Consider the following 16,380-nt stretch of genomic DNA (forward strand, 5'->3'; position numbering starts at 1 on the left):
TATGTTATGTTCTACACAACCGTCATGTATATCTCCTCGCCAAACTCAACACTTAGCAAGAGGCGCCAGAGGGGATTCCCTTGCACTTGGTAGAGGTCTTTCCGCCAGTAACCTTGTTGTTGGTCCAGGTCCAGTTCTTGCAGTTGGCGCAAAGGATGTAGACATCAGTTCCACTAGACTTGACAGTGCCGGTGACCTTGTTGATGGTGACGTCGGTGATGGGGACACCAGCAGTGGGGGTTCCAGTAGGAGAGCCGTTCTCGTAATCCTGCTCAATGACAATACCGTACTTGGCAATGTTAGAGAGGGTGATGGTGTCGTACTTGACATCGGAAACGGAACCAGTAGCGCCAGAAACGGTCTTGATGCGGACACCATTGTCGGAGTTGGAGATGGAAGAGTTGAGGATGCGGACAGTCTTGACGGTGTTATCAGAGCGTCCACCAACAGATCCGATGGAGAGACCATGGCCGCCACTGCAGTTGCCGCCTGTGAAGGTGATGTTGGTACCAGAGTTGATGGCGAGACAATCGTCCTGGTTCTTGACAATAGCTCCAGAGATATACACGCCGTTGGAGGAGCCAACGTCGAAAGCATCAGTGTTGTGTCCACCAAGGGTATCGCCAAGAGAGTTGTCCAAGGTAACGCCGTAGACACCCAAGTTGGTGACGCTGTTGATGCTGAAAGCCTGGACGGGGGTGTTGAGAACGTTCAGGTTCTTGATGTTTGAGTTCTTGAGAGAGTGGGCGCTGAAGAACTTGGGCTTCTTCTTACCGCCGTTGCTGCCCTTGCCATCCCACCATCTCTTACCCTCACAGTCGATGGAGTGTCCAGCAGCTCCCTCGATGAGGAGGTTGTTACCGGTGAACGAGATAAGAGGGCCTTCCCAGAGGGAATAGCCGAAAGTGGTCTTGCCCTGGAAGATAACCTGCAAGTTTTGTTAGATTTAGATGAGAGAAAGGCTGAGTTGGCTTACGTGAGTGCCATCCTTGAGCTTGGTCAAGTCCAGAGTGGTTCCAGCAGGAACGGCAATGTTGTTGAGGATGATAGTAGAGCAGCTGGCCTTGTTCTTAATGGCAGTGGCCGCATCGGTGAAAGTGCAGCTAGCACGAGGTTCAAGAGCTGGGGCCGCAAGTGCGGAGGCGACCAGGCCGCTGAGAAGGACAATTGAAGAGAACATGTTAAAGAATGGAATTTTAAAAGAATGGAAGTTTTGAGAAAGTGTATATACGAATTGAAGTATACTGCTGAATGGAATGCTGATGCCGAGAACAAGATAGACAATGCCAAGAACATGCGGCTCTTTTATAAACTAAATCTACATACTCCCTATATCTGAAGCGCGTACCTGCATCATGGGTAGCCGCGTACAGATGCCGTTCAGCCGTGATAGTGGCCCGTGTCAAACGACGCAATCGGCCCAGCATCTTGATTAGGGATCGCGAGTTTAGTTTTGGGAGGCTCGAGAATTAGCTGAGTGCTCCACATCGCCCCCAATCTACCGGGGTTAAGATTGAAACGCCAACCTCGACCCTATAAGAAGCTTAGTCAATTGGTGGACTGCATTTTTCCACAGCACCTGTCATGTTTCACCATGAGTCTAGAATCTGGACCATCTCGGATGCCCGGCACATTGAAGGCATTCCAAGTGTCTGTCAGCCGATTGTTGAATAATTGAATTACTGCAAGCTGCCCGCCATCGTCAAGTGGGAGATGCAATACAGTTCCTCAACTGCACTAGCTAATATAGCTTCCCCTAAAGCTGTCGGCAATAAGGCACGTCGGTAATTCTTTTAATTCGTGGGTGTATTTCCCCAGATTATGTGATCGTCACGAGCTGACACTACCTTCTTCATTAGCAACGGAACGGCGAACTCTATTCTTTTTAGGATTTGACTTTACTAAGTTAACGTTGATTTTTATCTCCTTTAAGTCTAACACTAAATGTTACACAGACTACCTTTCTTCCCTAGCTCTCCTTATATTGTCATAGTGTGATTGGGGGCATGGCGGCTTGAATGGGGGAAACAAGCACAGCGTCTCGAATTTCGAAGAACCCATTTATCTCATTTTCATCGTCCAGAACAGTAGATGTGCCGGGTAACGAGACAAATTCTATGCCTTGAACAGTGAGAACCCAAGCTGATAAGGCGCCCCCAATTGGAGAAGAATCTGATGTTTCTATAGGGTCAGACATGTCGCCATGCAGGCGACCTCGTTCTGATTCCTTTTCTAACCTCACTATAGTATACATCTTCGTGTATTCAAGGGCAACCTCGTCCGTCAAGTCATCATAACAACCACTGTAATGGCTGTTGATAGTGTCGTTCCACATTACTTAGAAGAAGAAAAGGTGGATCCTTATCATACGAGAGCCACCTTTGCTTTGCCAGTATTTAAAAGCTCGTAACCTAATTCCGGTGATTCCGAGTGGCGCAGGCCCCGACTGGTGTTCGGATGAGACTAGCGCTCGATAACAGAAGCATGATACACTTTCTTTCAAAATCTATCTGGCCGAAGCGAGATTCTGTAACTTACCACCTCTGGATCCTCATACTCCTCCATCCACCGAGGATCAAGCGTAATGCTCCATTGCCTCACATGGAACAGATCCTGGTTATGAGGGTCCGAAAGCGACTCATAGAACTGAGTGTCCTCCTCTCTCTTGGCCGGAGTTGCCGTTCTCACCCACTGCTCCATGTTATGTTCCTTCGCCACGTCGTCATCAGCCCATATACCAAGAGGGTCTTCGCTGTATCCCGCCATCTGGATCATTCTCTTATTCTCAATGGAGAAGGCATTCGTGAAAGTGAGCCACTTGTCGCGACGCGCATTTGCCCACTTGTCAAGAAGACCTTCTGGTGCTCGACCGTTGATCACGGCACCAAGGGCGCGACCTAGTGGTCCGGCGTCTAAAAGACCTGTAGTTAAGCCCAGTCCACCGATAGGGTTATTGCTCTATAGGCTATCAGTTAGTACTTCAGATGATCTCGCGGAATATGGTTACAAGGGTCTGTGAGTCGGTACGCACATGAGCTGCATCTCCCGCCAGCAAAACTCTCCCTTTCTTGAATGTCGAGGCACATCTCTGATGAGGCTTATACTTGTTTAGCTCCACCAGCTCGTATTCGACAGGCCAGACTGGGAAAATGTGCTTATAGTGCTCATCAATCTCGGCCCTAATCTCATCGTTTGTCATTCCCGCCTTAACACCAAAGGCACAACGCCAAAGGCCATCATCGTCCAGAATGCATACGACAGACCAGTGCACTGGGTCCATGATAAAGTTGGCGGTTGAAAAGCCATGTTTCATGAAATCAAAGCGTACGTTGGTTGCGACGAAGTCTTCCTTGGGCCAAGAGAAGCCGTCAAATGTGATGTGAGAGAGTCTGCGGACGGCTGACCCAGCGCCATCAGCCCCAACCAGCCAGTTGCACGTGTATCTGGTCTCGAGGTTTGTATTCGTGTCCAAAGCCACGACTTCGACTGTATTATCTCCAGTGTCGTAGTTGATATTAATGACCTTTTGGCAGAACTTGATCTCGGCATTGTACTTGTTGAGGAGATGGTCGACCAAGATTTTGGCTAGCTTGGGCTGCGGACAATTAAGTCCGGCGGGGAATATGTCGACACCTCCAGTCTTCTCGACAGAAGCGACCCTTTTCTTGTTCTTCCAGAAGGTCATGACATCATTGAGAACAGACTCCTTCCGGACATCGTCAAGTGTGCCAGACTCGAGGAGCTCCGCCTGTGCACAAGGCTGGTAAACAGCCGCGCGGGGAGATTGGTCGACCTGATGGCTTTTCTCCAGGACCAGCACTGGCACATTGAGTTTTGCTAAGTTTACCGCCGTGATCAGACCAACCGGGCCTGCCCCAACAATTACAACGGGATGAGGTTTTGTAGTAAAGGAAGGCATGATTTCGTCAGTAACAAGTAATAGTGAATCTTATAGTGAATCTTTTCGTGTGACGTAAATCCGATATCTAAATCGGCAGAAGATGTTGTGGCAGCTAGTCCTGTGACATAAGAGGCAATACTTATAGGAGAGCAAACAACTGAAGACTCTTCTCTTTAGATCCCACATGGGAGAACCAGTATTTTGGCAAATCTAGGGTATTTAGAAATGGCCTGCTGAGCTGACCCCACAAAGCAAACCCGCCACCAACACACAGGTAGCGAGGGGTAGGTAACATCAAGAGCTCAAGACCCACTATGGCAATCATGTGGAACCGGGTAAAACATAATAAGCTGGGATATAGAAGAAGTATAAGGTAGATAGTAATATAAGAACATAATAACTAATAGCATAAAGCTTACTTACTTATATAAAGATTATATTATATAAGTAAATATCTTCTAATAATAGTATTAATTTGAATCTTTATCCTCTAGGTATATTTATTTTTAAAACTGTGTATTTATCTTCTTATCTTAAGCCTACCCTATGGAGAACTAAAGATAAGACAATATGCACTTACTAACCATTCTGGGATGGCTGCTGGAAAAGCGGGGTGCAGGAAAGTTACAGGTAGGTAATTAGCCCCCGGCCAACATTGGGGAACATGCATTCATGCTTGCCCAAATCCCCTTATCTCATAGTAGGCTCCCTACTTGATTTAATACGTAACCGTCGGGTACAGACCTAGTGGCGATGGAGCATCGGAGACGCGTCTCCCGAGCGTAAGATTCCTAGACAAGCCAGGGAGGGATATACCCAATTCGTCTAATGTTGGATGCGATAGGTGCGATGAATGTCGTCGATTGAAAGAGAAATGCGAGGGTGACGTCCCATGCCGGAGGTGTTCCCATCTTCAACGAGCATGTAGATACACAGATCCGACCCCAAAACCTCGTGAGTTTCGTGCCTACGTTCCGAGGTGAGCAGCTTCAACGACTGTCGAGAGCATGTCTGACACCTCCCAGGGAAAGCCGTCGGAGACCAGATATGAGCCAGCTGATTGAACGTTCAAAACACATGGAACGGATATTGCGGCACACCATGGCAGGAATCTCGCTTGACACCAAGAACCTTTCCGATATAGCAGACAGACTCGAAGCCGACCATCAGAGTCTAAATTCGGCCTCCGGTGGCCCGAGGGACTTGGAAGGGTTGGAGGTCAATCTGGAGGCATTGGAGATCGATGATGAGGCGTGTACGATGCAACCAGTTGGAGATACGACAGCTCGTTCGTTGACCTCATACTTCACTCGCACTGAGTACGGATACTAAATCATGACAGATTTCTCGGGGGAATTCTCGTATTGGAACTTCTCTATGCGTATCAAAAACCTGATTGAGAGCCAAATCCAAGAGCCGGAGAGCCGCCGAGTATGTTTCACTATCAACTGGCGATGCTTCTCATTCATACCTCGATAACTAATAATATGTAGGAAGGCAATAGTCAAAATGATGACTATGCATCCGCTTTTCCACGTGCCCATCATCTACGCCCTGGGCATAATCACTTGTCGGCAGCCATATCATCGTTCCCCCCCAGCAATATATCAAACTTCCTGGTGACAGTCTTTTTCAAGTTCGCAGAGAGCTACCTCTTCTTTATTGAAGAAAGCTGGGTTCTCGAGAAATTAGCATTGCTATACAAGAGCCCTAAGAGTCTGGCCCAAGCTGGTGGTGAAGTGACGGTCAGCATCCTCCTGACAGTTCTTGCCATTGGAACGCAATACGCCCATCTTGAACACACCAAGGGTCCTGAAAACACCTCGACGTCAGGCCTTTTAGAGGAAGAAATAGGTGCCATGTTTTACCAACAAGCAATCCGGCTGCTTCCCGAGATCATTGAGATCTCGTCCCTCGAAAGTGTGCAGGCATGCCTGTTATTTGGATACTATTCCCTGCCGATTGACGCTTCTGGCCTGGGGTTTATCTACGTTAACCTGGCCACCAGGCTGGGGATACAGAACGGCATGCATAGAAAATGCAGCAACAGCGCCTTTAACGCAAGCGTTATCGAAACTCGAAATCGCGTTTGGTGGACGACCTACGTGTTGGAAAGGTAGGCTAAGGCCTCCCCGGACGGCAATTGGATTACGTGTTCCGCTGACTGGAGAGAAGAAAAATATCTATTTTCCATGGCCGGCCTATCTCGGTGTCTCGGTCAAATATCGATACCAGTTTACCCATGCATCAGGACGGTTTGCAATCAGAGGACTGGCGCAAACGGGCTTCTTATACTCGAGTCTCTGTACAGCTGATGTACTTCCTCGAAGACTTGTATCACGAAATGTGAGTCACGCCCTAAACTCCACGCACGAGACAAAATACACTTCCCTATGAATAACACCCATACAGCAGCATCTTGCGAAACTGTCGAAAGCAAGAGATAGTCACAGTTGTATCGCGGCTTGTGGCCAAAAAAGACGGCTTGACAACATGGTGGCAATCTCTCCCTCCGGATGCAATCGACGTGAATGGGCAGCCAACAATGACACAGTCCCGTTCGGCAATGCACCTCAGCCTCGATTACTGCTTGGTGCGCATGTTTGTCGGAAGGCCGTTTCTATTAAAGAGAGAAACACAAGAGTCTGCGACAAGCCCGTCCGTCCCCGAAAACAGCCCCGGGGTCAACGAAAGAAGTGCCTCGAAACCGGCGACTAGTCGAGAAGAGCTGATAAGCGACTGCATAAAAGCGGCAACAGAAGCCCTTGATATCTGTCAGCAGCTACGATCGAGCGGGATGGGCCTCGCCCGGGCCTCGTATTCCGAATACAGTGCGTGTCGGGCATCGTTGCTCGTGCTGATTGCCTACTCGATCCGCAATCTCTCTGACCAATTCCGCAAGTCGTTGTGTGAGGGATTGGATATGATACGGGAAATGTCTGCTGCTGGGGAGTCAGCGCGGTCTGAGATCTCCTTGATCGAGTCGCTTGAGCGTGCGCTTGCTCGCTTGCACGCTGGAGCACGACCGCACGACGACGGCAGCCGTAACCAAGGATACTTCGGTTCGGAATACGAAGCATTCCGCAGCTGGGGAGCCAACTTGGCAGGCAAGAATTTGCAAGACGCTACTACACCTGCGGCTCCGAATGCCCCAGGTGGTCAAGCAGAGATAGACTCTGTGTCTGGCTGGCCTGTAGACCTTGAGGCCCTGTCTAGTATGGACTTTTTCAGTGGTTATGACCCCACGGCTGATCCTCTACTTCAACTACCCATCTTTGGGACTGAAAATCTCTCTCCGTCTGATGGATGGCTTACCCAAACCGAGACCGAAATACTTGGACGATTCATTACAGGGCCTCATGGAGGAAACTAGGCACTGCAAGCGAGTTACGTTAAAATGAGGTTGATTCAGCTTATGTAAAAAAGACCAAAACTAAAGCGATGCTTCTACAATCCCCTTTGCCATCTCTGGTAGCGTGTCAGCCGTAACCTCCATCTGCGCATCGAATATCTCGGCGCAGGGATCCTGTTCATATACAGTGCAATAAGCACCTCGAAACCCAACCTTGACTGCAGCAGACACGTCCCACATGTGAGCAGCAGCAAACCACTTGATATCATCTGGTGCGAATCGAGCCAGGGTTGGCTTGTACGCAGCCAACGCTGGTTTGGCCACGCCCTGTCCATCGCAGCTGATGAGGTTGTCTAGCGGCATGTCAACGCCAGCGCGCTCAAAGTATCCGCCCACACGCTTAGTATCGCCTGTTGTTAAACACCATACTGTGAAGCCGGCGTCTCTTAATGTTGCAAAGCACTCTTTCGCTCCGGGTCGCAACTGGAGGTCCGAGTATGCCTGGACACAGGCGTCCCTCTCAGCATCTGTGGCGAGTTCCCGTGGTGCCGCAACGCCAACCATGAACAGCGTGCGGTAGAACAAGGCGCGCAACACATCTTTGTAGGGACGATGGCGCTCAGAAACGGAGAGAAAGGTGAACTCCAGCTCGGCTGCTGTCATCCAAGTATAGCCGAATGCATTGGCTGTGATGTTCTTGGCAGCTAGCTTCTCGCCAATGACGCGGTCGATGCCGTTGTAGAAGGCATCGAATGACACGCAGGTGCCGACGACGTCGAAGACCACATGCTTTTGTTTGGTCATGATGGGGGCTTGATGCCAACCCTGGTTGCAATCCTAGAGGATGGAAGAGAGCGGGGAAAGAAAGTTCGGCGAAGCAAGACGAGATGCAGATAAAACCAAGGCGTGGTGACCTAAGGTTACGTAGTAGACAATTATCTCAAGAAGAGACGAGTTACAGCACCGACATCAGCGTGAAATGGTCTCTTTTATCCAATGATGACTATGGACACTGATACTCTGTACTCCGTACTGCACCGACTATCGCCTTTTCATCTTGATCTAGCCTGATGGAGCAGGGCCGGTCCGGTTCGACACGATTGGCTGATCCATCCTCTACCTATCAGTCATCATTATCAGGGACTCCACTTTTGGGACTCGACTTTCGTGGCTCCGGATCGGAGCTAGGCTAGCGGCTTTTGAATAGGTTAGCGGTGTCTTGTAGAATGAGACAAGACACTCGAGTGATAAGAGCACGCAGCTGCCGCTGTTCCGGTCCGTTTATCCTTTCCCCAGAAGTTATCTACGCGTATCTTATCATCTAACCCTTGGACTGGGGTAAAGGGCAGAGCTACGCTCACGCTAGTGACAGGTAGGTACATTGTACCTTGTTCAAGCCGACCAAAAGGGGGATGGGACGAGGCACGATGGGTTCCACCCAGTTCAAAAACCTTAGTCAAGTCAATCAGCGTATTGCTGACAGGGACTATGGGTCGATGAAGCGTACCTCGAGTCTTTCAACTACCACTGTCGAAGGGATGTGTGTTCCATAAATTCTCATGAAATCCATCACGGCTAGCTCGGCCCTGGGTTAGGTGATTTGGCTAACTGATAAACATTGAGCGAGTCAGCTAAGCTGGATAAAAGAAGTTCCATAACGCCTCTCTGGAGATCTGGCCCTAATAGGGTATAGTGTGCCAGACATTAGTTCGAGGCTTGTAGTAGCTTGGCTTGCTAAAAACCCAAGCTAGCCGTCATGAATTCCATGAGAATCTGCAATACGCTCTCGGCATTTCGCACCTGTTCCACTTTCCCCGCAAAGTGCAGAATTATCTTGCACTTTTGACTGAATGACAATTGTTGCGCGCATCGATGCGAGTCTAGAGCAATAGTTGCTATGCTGTGCTATGCTATGTAGCCAGTCGCACACCCAATCGAAGCCCCATTATTGGCAAGAGAACTGAATTTGCAAATCTTATGCACGTCACACTGATAATTACCAAAGTCTCACATAGGAATTCCAGTTTGCAGCTTAAGAAGCACAGGGTGGATCAGAGGCAAGTCTTTATAAAATAAACAATAACTACACTATGTCAAAGCGATTGATACTTGCGAACGTATGATATCTCCACGTATATCAAGCCAATACAGCAAAAAATCCCACAAAGCTACGACCACAGAATGTTCAGTCTTGCAAGTCCGCGCCGAGGCTTTGGCTCTACCTTTGGCTCATTCTCGTAACGATCGATCAAAGGACGAAGTTGCACATCCTCCAATGGAATGACCTTGGTCTTAAACCAGAGCTTATAGCCGAAATACATAATGAGAGTGAAGGGCAAATTGAAGTAGTTTGAAATAAACGACTCGGTCTCCCATTGCCCATGGATGAAGGTCGTGAAGCCGCCAGTGAAGAAAAGCACAACAAACAAGACCAGAGACGCGTAGGTTGTATAAGGCTGGAAAGGAGCGGCCCAAGGGAGTTCCTTTTGGCGATTAATCCCTTGCTTGTTGCAGGCGTGGACGAAGCGCAGATAGACGATGCAGATGGTGATCCAGTTGACCAGGGTAGAGATGGAGACGAGATCCTGCAGCCAGGTGAAGACTGTGCTAGCCGAGTCGGACTGGGTCATGTATCCCAGGGCCATGAAGAGGCCATAGAGGGAAACAGCGACATAGGGGATACCAAATCTGTTGATACGCAGGAATATGGACGGGGCTTGGCCTTGAGATGCCATCCCGTATAGGATTCTGGAACCGCCAAGCATGTTGGAGTTACCCGCTGACCAAGCCGAAGTGAGCACGACAGCGTTGACGATGGACGGCACAGCCTTGATGCCTGCGTTTTGGGCAGCAATGACGAACGGCGACATGGACGCGTCTCCCGTCCATGGCACTAGCTTTTTGTCCGTGGACGGGACGACCAAGCCGATCATGAAGATGGTGACGATGTAGAAGAGCGCGATGCGGATCAAGATACGTCGGGCAGCCATGGGGATAGACTGACGAGGGTTTCTCGTCTCAGCAGCCGCCAGCGTGATGTTCTCTATGCCTGAGTAGGCGTAAAGCGCATTGTTCAGCGTCTTCCAAAAGCCCAGGAACCGACCCAGAGACCCAGCAATGCCGAGGTACTGAACCATGGGCCCGTAGGGGCTTTTCCAGTACTCGAAGCCGATGGCCTCGTGGTTTGGACCACCGCCACAGGTAATGACCAGAGCCATAATGTTGACGCCAACAATGAGCATGATTTTTATTATGGAGAAGCCGAACTCAAGCTCGCCGTAGATGCGCACGGCCAGCAGCGAACTGACGATCATGGGAATGCCAAGCACGGTGATCCAGATGGCGCTGTTGATGGTGACCCAGTACTCGATGATGACCGCCGCCGCGACGACCTCGGCGGGGATGGAGACCATGTATGAGTAGACCTGATTCCATCCGTTGGCAAACGAAAGAGCAGGGTCGCAGAAGAGCTCAGCGTAGCGAATGACGCCACCACTGAGAGGCGCCAGAGCACCCATCTCGCCAACGCCGCAGACGACGCTCGAAACGGCCAAGCCAATGATCAGGTACGCCAGGAACGCACCGAGCGGACCGGCATAGGCAATGGCTCGTCCAGAGCTGAGGAACAAACCAGTGCCGATTGTGCCCGCCAGGGCGATCATCTGAATGTGTCGTTGATGTAGACCCTGCTTGAGCTCGTGAGACTCCACGATCGTTCCAGCCATATTCTCGACATCGCTGTCCCGCCGTGTGTCAGCCGCAGGACCATCGAGCTTCTTTTCCGAAGGCATGGCGTCAACTTTGAGAAATTGGGGCGAAGCGTCGTGAGTTGACATTTAGTTTTCGCCAAGAGAGGAAAGGGGTTCGAATTGGAGACTGCTGCACTAGCAAGCAAGTAAGCAAGCAAAGCAGAGAAAAGAAAATTAAATCAAGTCAAGATATTTTGTTCTGGGGAACGACATAAATGCGAGGATAATGACCATTTGTTTCCCCGTATTACGAAACGGCTTTATCTGTTTTGGACCTGGAGCAACGGCCCCAGTTGCCCACGGCTTATCAGTAAGGTAGGCCTAGGTATGTATGGGGAAGATCTGGCTAGATAGCTGCAGATCAGACCGGGGTCGACCGGCTTTGGAGATGTGAAGAGCACGTCAAGGTCAGGTTGGCTATCTTTGACTACTTGGAAGTTTAGGGCCCTGTATGCTATGCTACTCCATCCACGATGCGCGATATAGCGTTAGCGGCATTGTCAACCGGGGCCGGAACCATTTGTCCAGATTGGGTAATGCCGGCCCGGTGAGTCCGAGTCCGGTCTATCTAATTGTGTACAATCAGTCCCCAGCGAACAGAACAAAATCTGACAAATCCGAGCGAAGTAGATGACACAATACTATAAATAAAGTTCAGCCAAACTAAAACAGTGCATGTCTCCAGGTAAGCTCACTCTATACCTGATATTGATCCTGATCCTGTAAGCAAACTCTCATCACATCGCAGCGCAATCATGGCCATCTCAAATGGTAACGCATCCCGCACCGCCGGTACGCCCAAGTGCATGCCCGTGCCGAACCCAGCGCCGTGCTTCTGGCAACAACAGCAGCAACAGGATGTGACTGAGCTGCGCGACCACCGCTCCTCAGAGCAGCTACTTGATTACAGCGACATCGTCATCATCGGCGCCGGATTCGCAGGACTTAGCACAGCGCACAACCTCGTCCGCGATGCCGGCGCCACGTCCGTCTGCATTCTCGAGGCCAGGGGCATCTGCTCTGGTGCTACTGGCCGCAACGGCGGACACTGCAGGCCAGACCTTTACGGCCATATTCCCACCTACATAGATCGAGCCGGCGTGCGCGCTGGTGCTGAGATTGCCGAGTTTGAGATTGCGAACCTGCGCGCCATCAAGAAGATCATTGATGAAGAGAAGATCGATTGCGACTTCACTCTTACCCGGTCCATTGATGTCTGGTGCAACGAGGACTCGGCCAAGAAAGCGGAGGCCGTCTACCAATCAATGGTGTCCCAGAACTTGGAGTATATGGATGATGTTGTGTTTTATACAGGCGAAAAAGTAGAAGGCGTAAGTGGCCCCAATATCAGCCCAGATTGCTTTGTGTGCGGCCCAAAGACGTTCATGCAGACATATGCTGACTGAACCATCTATATCAAACAGATCTGCGGTGTCAAGGGCGCTGTTGCATGCGCAAGCTTCACGGCCGGGACCATGTGGCCTTACAAATTCTTGATGCACCTCACAAGACAACTCCTTGCTGCAGGCGTCAACATCCAGGCACATACACCTGTCACGTCCGTGACGCCAGACCCCTCGGATGACGGCTCGTTCATCGTCGAGACGCCTCGTGGCAAGATGCGAGCAGGAAAGGTCATCCACGCCAACAACGCCTATGTCTCAGCGCTTCTCCCGGAATACAGCAAAAGCATTATCCCCTGTAAAGGCATTTGCTGTCGTATCACCGTCCCAGAGGGAACTAAGGCGCCGTTATTGAACAACTCGTACATCACGCGCACCAAGGATAATACACTCTCGTACTTTATCCCTCGACACGATGGCAGCATCATCGTAGGTGGTGCATCATCCCTGTTCCGGCCATTCAAGGAACAGTGGTATGACAATGTGGACGACAGTGTCCTTATTGACTCTGCAAAGGACTACTACGAGGACTACATGCAGCGAACCTACCGCGGCTGGGAAGAGACTGGTGCCAAAGTGAGCAATATCTGGACCGGCGTCATGGGTTATTCATATGACTCAAATCCACACATTGGTAAAATTCCCAACAAAGACGGGCAATTCATCCTAGCTGGGTTTAATGGGCACGGCATGCCTGTCATCTGGTTGGCAGCCAAAGAGCTGGCTCGGATGGTGTCCCAAGGGACTCAGTTTGAGGAGACGAAACTGCCTCGCTTGTTTCAGACAAGCCAGTTCCGCATTGACCGGGCACAGAATGGTCAGGAAGAAGATGGTGATATTATTGGCACTGGCAATTTTTCTACTACAAAACCATAGCATAAGAACACTGAAAACACAATAATTAATTTATTTTCGATATCAGATATAATATACCCTTTATAGGCAAAGTATATAAATAACAGAGTTACGTTTAATTTAAAGCCGCTCTGCCATTATATGGATCTATCTTTAACCCTGGAACAAGCTACTAATAAGCCAGCTGGCGTCATTGGTAAAGTCAGTAGCGGCATCAAAGGCATCCCATCCACCATCCATGGCAGCATAGCCAATATTGCCATAGTGGCGGAAGAATTGAGTAAGATAGCTCCACGATGGCAGAGCGTTGGCTCCTCTGCCCTTAAAACTTTGCTGTGTGCAGCCCAAGATAAGCTTAGCAGCTTAACAGAATAGATTAAAGAGGCACCAAAAGGACAAGAAACTCAATGAGGAAAAGCATGTTAACTATACATAGACTCCCACCACATAAAAAGATCTGGAGCCAAGTCTAAGTCAAGAAGAGCATTCCAGTCACTGACTCCCTCAACTGTCACATTATTAAATGTATAACCATAGGCTACTTCCTCGAAGCCGTCATTCAGCTGAAATCCAGCATCACCATTGTATTCCCCCATTCCTCCTCTTGATGCTATATCAGGGCTGCTCGACGCGGCTGGCAGAGCTATCTGTGCCATAATACCCAGAAACTTGGCATATCGGATTGCCATATGCGAGTCATCTGGAGAGCCACTGTGGACTGCATTGATAACACGACGTAGAAGACGGATATTTGGATGTTCCCGATTTACATCCTGGGTTTTTGTTAGGGTTGCCTAGTGTATTATGCCTGTTAGATGTCTATGTGGATATCTTTCTGTTTAGAATCTGTAATGTACCTTGAGCAGATGAAGGCTCGCAGCAACGATGAATAGCCAGCATCGAACTGGTAGATATTTAATGAGCTCTGAAGGCTTCAGGTCATCCACAACTATAGATAGAAGTGCGTGGCTGGCCTGTGTTGCCTGGTCCTCAAACTCAGACAAGGCTTGAAGTGTTTCTTGCGGCACGGCTCTGGAACCAATTTGTACGGCTTGAGCTGCCGGAGCGAAGCAGAACAAGTTTATGTAGTAGAACTCCATAAGAAGACATGCATTTAATAACGATTTGACATCTAAGGATTGTAAGCCGAGGTATCTTTTCTCGCGAATGAAGTATCTCTTGAACCCACCATGATGGTAGTACTGCCGTCTCCAGCGATGCAGAGCCCTTCGTAAGTGTTCTAAATGAGGGACGAGATCTAGGTCGGCAAACGATGCACCTGGGGTTTTCAAGGAGTGCAAGAATTCTCTTCCCTTTCGAGTCTCTATAGAGAGTTCGAAATAGCCTTCCCAGAGAGGACTGTCCGGTAGAGACTCGGCGAATGTCGTCGCGAATCGGTCTTTGACTATTTGTCTCGACTTTTCGGGTAGCAAGGGCTCTAGACCTAGGCGAGTCGCGAGGCCTTCGTCTGCGAGGTATATGAACACACAGAGAAGACCGTTCCATTCTTTTTTGGTAGAGTCCAGACTGGAGGAGGCGACTGTGGAGCCGGGCGATTCGTTCTGGAAGCAGCAGCCCTCGTGGGCTAAAGCAATGGCGTTGGAAAGAAGGATCCTATTTCACAGTCATGAGTGCACTCGATTCAGATAGATGAGACAATCAGGCATGTGATATGCTTACCATGACATCTTGTTGCTCCGATATGCCGGAGATACAATATTCAGCTTTTCCATTAGTGATACCATCCCATACCGTCGCTGTCCAATGAGTGAGTCTGTGTTGTTTGACGAAACCCTGGAACCATATGTATGACCATCGGCATAATCATGAGCTTCATCATCTCCTTCCGTGAAGTCAGTCGGGTTATTAATGGCCTTAACATGCCAGTCGATCAGAAGCAGCATCGCCGCTATCGCTCCAAGAGAGCGCGTCGTGGTAGACCCCCACATGACGGATTGGAGGGATCGCTGGAGGATCCTCCACGTTTGCCAGTGTATACGCTCGGACCTGATTTCACCATGATCTCCGGGCAGTGGAAAGTATCTCGATGAGAGAGTCACGAGACAGACCACCAGAAGAGGCTCCTCAGCAACAAGCTGGCCATAAGTGCTCCTATCGCGGTAGTAAGACGGTACAACTGGTTTCAGAGGCCATAATCGATCAAAGAAGAAGCCTAGGTAGTCCATCACTTCTTGTTGTGATACAATTCCTTTTCTAATGAGGGAAAAGCTTTTCCATGCTCTATCCAGATTGAGGGGTGTATCTGAGATAGCAGTCGGAGGGGTAACAGATGAAACTTGGCTTTCGCGGCTAGGCGTGGCCGAAGGGCTGTTGTAGGCCAGAGAACCGCTCGCGGCGAATGTGAGAAGGTCTAGGGCATCTGATGCATTATGTATATGTGTAGAAATAAGCCGTGCTCGTGCGTCTGGTGCGGTTGTGGTCCTTGGACCCTGGGAGCAGTCGGCGACGAGTACGTCATCGATGTATACCTTCTCATTGGGAGGGCGAACTGGAACGTCTCGAGGCGCAAGTGGTGTCGAAGTTGGGATGTCGATATCGGTGCACGTATGATTGTGACGCGACACTGGCTCAGCATCTCCAGCTGGAAGCGACAGCTTTCTCTTGGTGCTTCGCGACGCTCTGAACTCACAAAGTTGATTGTCGGTTGAGCATCGCTTACACGGCTTCCTCTGGCCCGATGCTGGCTCGCAGCGAGTCTTACGCTTACGGCAACGTTCGCAAGACAAGTACGCGCGGCGTCGTTTAGATTCAGGAGGTGAGTCTGCTTGGTTGATAGGGACGAAGCCAAGCTGCAGGCCCTGCCAGCCGTCGTTGCCGTTGTGATCCGTCATGTTCGAGTTATCCGAGCAGTGTTACTCCAGCTTTTGGCCCCATGACAAACGCCTGCCTGACTGCCGCTTAGTGAACTTGACCGTATACTTCGGCGGCGGCGTTATTTGGAGTTCGGCTAATGGTAGATGGTACGTGTGGATGGTGCCGGAAGCATCTTCAATGTTCCGACGCAATTCTTGGTTCCGGCTTTTCTGAATATCCGGGGGAGAGCTTGTCCAGAGTAGGTTCGATTAACTCAAACCCCGCACTGCCCCTTGCGATGTTCCC

General features: G+C 49.9%; 8 protein-coding genes across 8 annotated transcripts; 2 read left to right on the forward strand and 6 right to left on the reverse strand.

Moving 5' to 3' along the window:
- Nucleotides 1-52: 52 nt before the first annotated feature.
- BKA55DRAFT_543324 (endo-polygalacturonase) lies at nucleotides 53-1,180 on the reverse strand (the record flags this gene model as incomplete). The annotated part of the gene is made up of 2 exons (XM_046190580.1): nucleotides 53-928; nucleotides 977-1,180. 2 exons carry the CDS (start codon nucleotides 1,178-1,180, stop codon nucleotides 53-55), a joined length of 1,080 nt encoding a protein of 359 aa, XP_046045668.1.
- Nucleotides 1,181-1,869: 689 nt separating this feature from the next.
- On the reverse strand, nucleotides 1,870-2,417 carry BKA55DRAFT_129768 (uncharacterized protein). The gene has a single exon (XM_046184823.1). The coding sequence runs from the start codon at nucleotides 2,333-2,335 to the stop codon at nucleotides 1,988-1,990; it is 348 nt and encodes a 115-aa protein (XP_046045669.1). The 5' UTR covers nucleotides 2,336-2,417; the 3' UTR covers nucleotides 1,870-1,987.
- On the reverse strand, nucleotides 2,418-4,131 carry BKA55DRAFT_129767 (uncharacterized protein). Its single transcript, XM_046184822.1, has 2 exons — nucleotides 3,032-4,131; nucleotides 2,418-2,958 (listed from the first exon to the last, which is right to left on the reverse strand). Exons 1-2 carry the CDS (start codon nucleotides 3,917-3,919, stop codon nucleotides 2,500-2,502), a joined length of 1,347 nt encoding a protein of 448 aa, XP_046045670.1. The 5' UTR covers nucleotides 3,920-4,131; the 3' UTR covers nucleotides 2,418-2,499.
- Nucleotides 4,132-4,215: 84 nt separating this feature from the next.
- On the forward strand, nucleotides 4,216-7,274 carry BKA55DRAFT_597236 (fungal-specific transcription factor domain-containing protein; the record flags this gene model as incomplete). The annotated part of the gene is made up of 7 exons (XM_046196048.1): nucleotides 4,216-4,274; nucleotides 4,710-4,880; nucleotides 4,927-5,189; nucleotides 5,244-5,332; nucleotides 5,395-6,017; nucleotides 6,077-6,247; nucleotides 6,314-7,274. The coding sequence occupies 7 exons, from the start codon at nucleotides 4,216-4,218 to the stop codon at nucleotides 7,272-7,274; spliced, it is 2,337 nt and encodes a 778-aa protein (XP_046045671.1).
- Nucleotides 7,275-7,334: 60 nt separating this feature from the next.
- Nucleotides 7,335-8,057, reverse strand: BKA55DRAFT_520560 (putative 2-haloalkanoic acid dehalogenase; the record flags this gene model as incomplete). Its single annotated transcript, XM_046188434.1, has 1 exon — nucleotides 7,335-8,057. One exon carries the CDS (start codon nucleotides 8,055-8,057, stop codon nucleotides 7,335-7,337), a length of 723 nt encoding a protein of 240 aa, XP_046045672.1.
- A 1,364-nt stretch (nucleotides 8,058-9,421) lies between these two features.
- Nucleotides 9,422-11,044, reverse strand: BKA55DRAFT_543328 (amino acid permease/ SLC12A domain-containing protein; the record flags this gene model as incomplete). Its single annotated transcript, XM_046190581.1, has 1 exon — nucleotides 9,422-11,044. One exon carries the CDS (start codon nucleotides 11,042-11,044, stop codon nucleotides 9,422-9,424), a length of 1,623 nt encoding a protein of 540 aa, XP_046045673.1.
- A 652-nt stretch (nucleotides 11,045-11,696) lies between these two features.
- BKA55DRAFT_578336 (FAD dependent oxidoreductase-domain-containing protein) lies at nucleotides 11,697-13,347 on the forward strand. Its single transcript, XM_046193696.1, has 2 exons — nucleotides 11,697-12,333; nucleotides 12,427-13,347. Exons 1-2 carry the CDS (start codon nucleotides 11,758-11,760, stop codon nucleotides 13,279-13,281), a joined length of 1,431 nt encoding a protein of 476 aa, XP_046045674.1. The 5' UTR covers nucleotides 11,697-11,757; the 3' UTR covers nucleotides 13,282-13,347.
- Nucleotides 13,348-13,358: 11 nt separating this feature from the next.
- On the reverse strand, nucleotides 13,359-16,332 carry BKA55DRAFT_129853 (uncharacterized protein). The gene is made up of 4 exons (XM_046184824.1): nucleotides 14,941-16,332; nucleotides 14,450-14,874; nucleotides 14,118-14,392; nucleotides 13,359-14,054 (listed from the first exon to the last, which is right to left on the reverse strand). Exons 1-4 carry the CDS (start codon nucleotides 16,110-16,112, stop codon nucleotides 13,683-13,685), a joined length of 2,244 nt encoding a protein of 747 aa, XP_046045675.1. The 5' UTR covers nucleotides 16,113-16,332; the 3' UTR covers nucleotides 13,359-13,682.
- Nucleotides 16,333-16,380: the final 48 nt, after the last annotated feature.

The sequence above is a fragment of the Fusarium redolens genome (assembly GCF_020744475.1).
Source record: "Fusarium redolens strain MPI-CAGE-AT-0023 chromosome Unknown BKA55scaffold_15, whole genome shotgun sequence".
Classification (NCBI taxonomy): domain Eukaryota; kingdom Fungi; phylum Ascomycota; class Sordariomycetes; order Hypocreales; family Nectriaceae; genus Fusarium; species Fusarium redolens.

What these genes read in the sequence shown, in the direction of transcription:
- BKA55DRAFT_129768 (XM_046184823.1), bottom strand. Translation starts at nt 2,335, where the DNA reads ATGTGGAACGACACTATCAACAGCCATTACAGTGGTTGTTATGATGAC.
- BKA55DRAFT_129767 (XM_046184822.1), bottom strand. Translation starts at nt 3,919, where the DNA reads ATGCCTTCCTTTACTACAAAACCTCATCCCGTTGTAATTGTTGGGGCA. An exon ending in TGGCGGGAGATGCAGCTCAT is followed by an intron (nt 2,959 to 3,031) that starts GTGCGTACCGAC and finishes GATAGCCTATAG; the next exon opens with AGCAATAACCCTATCGGTGG.
- BKA55DRAFT_578336 (XM_046193696.1), top strand. Translation starts at nt 11,758, where the DNA reads ATGGCCATCTCAAATGGTAACGCATCCCGCACCGCCGGTACGCCCAAG. An exon ending in CAGGCGAAAAAGTAGAAGGC is followed by an intron (nt 12,334 to 12,426) that starts GTAAGTGGCCCC and finishes TATATCAAACAG; the next exon opens with ATCTGCGGTGTCAAGGGCGC.
- BKA55DRAFT_129853 (XM_046184824.1), bottom strand. Translation starts at nt 16,112, where the DNA reads ATGACGGATCACAACGGCAACGACGGCTGGCAGGGCCTGCAGCTTGGC. An exon ending in ACGGCAGTACTACCATCATG is followed by an intron (nt 14,393 to 14,449) that starts GTGGGTTCAAGA and finishes TACAATCCTTAG; the next exon opens with ATGTCAAATCGTTATTAAAT. An exon ending in CGAGCCTTCATCTGCTCAAG is followed by an intron (nt 14,055 to 14,117) that starts GTACATTACAGA and finishes ATAATACACTAG; the next exon opens with GCAACCCTAACAAAAACCCA.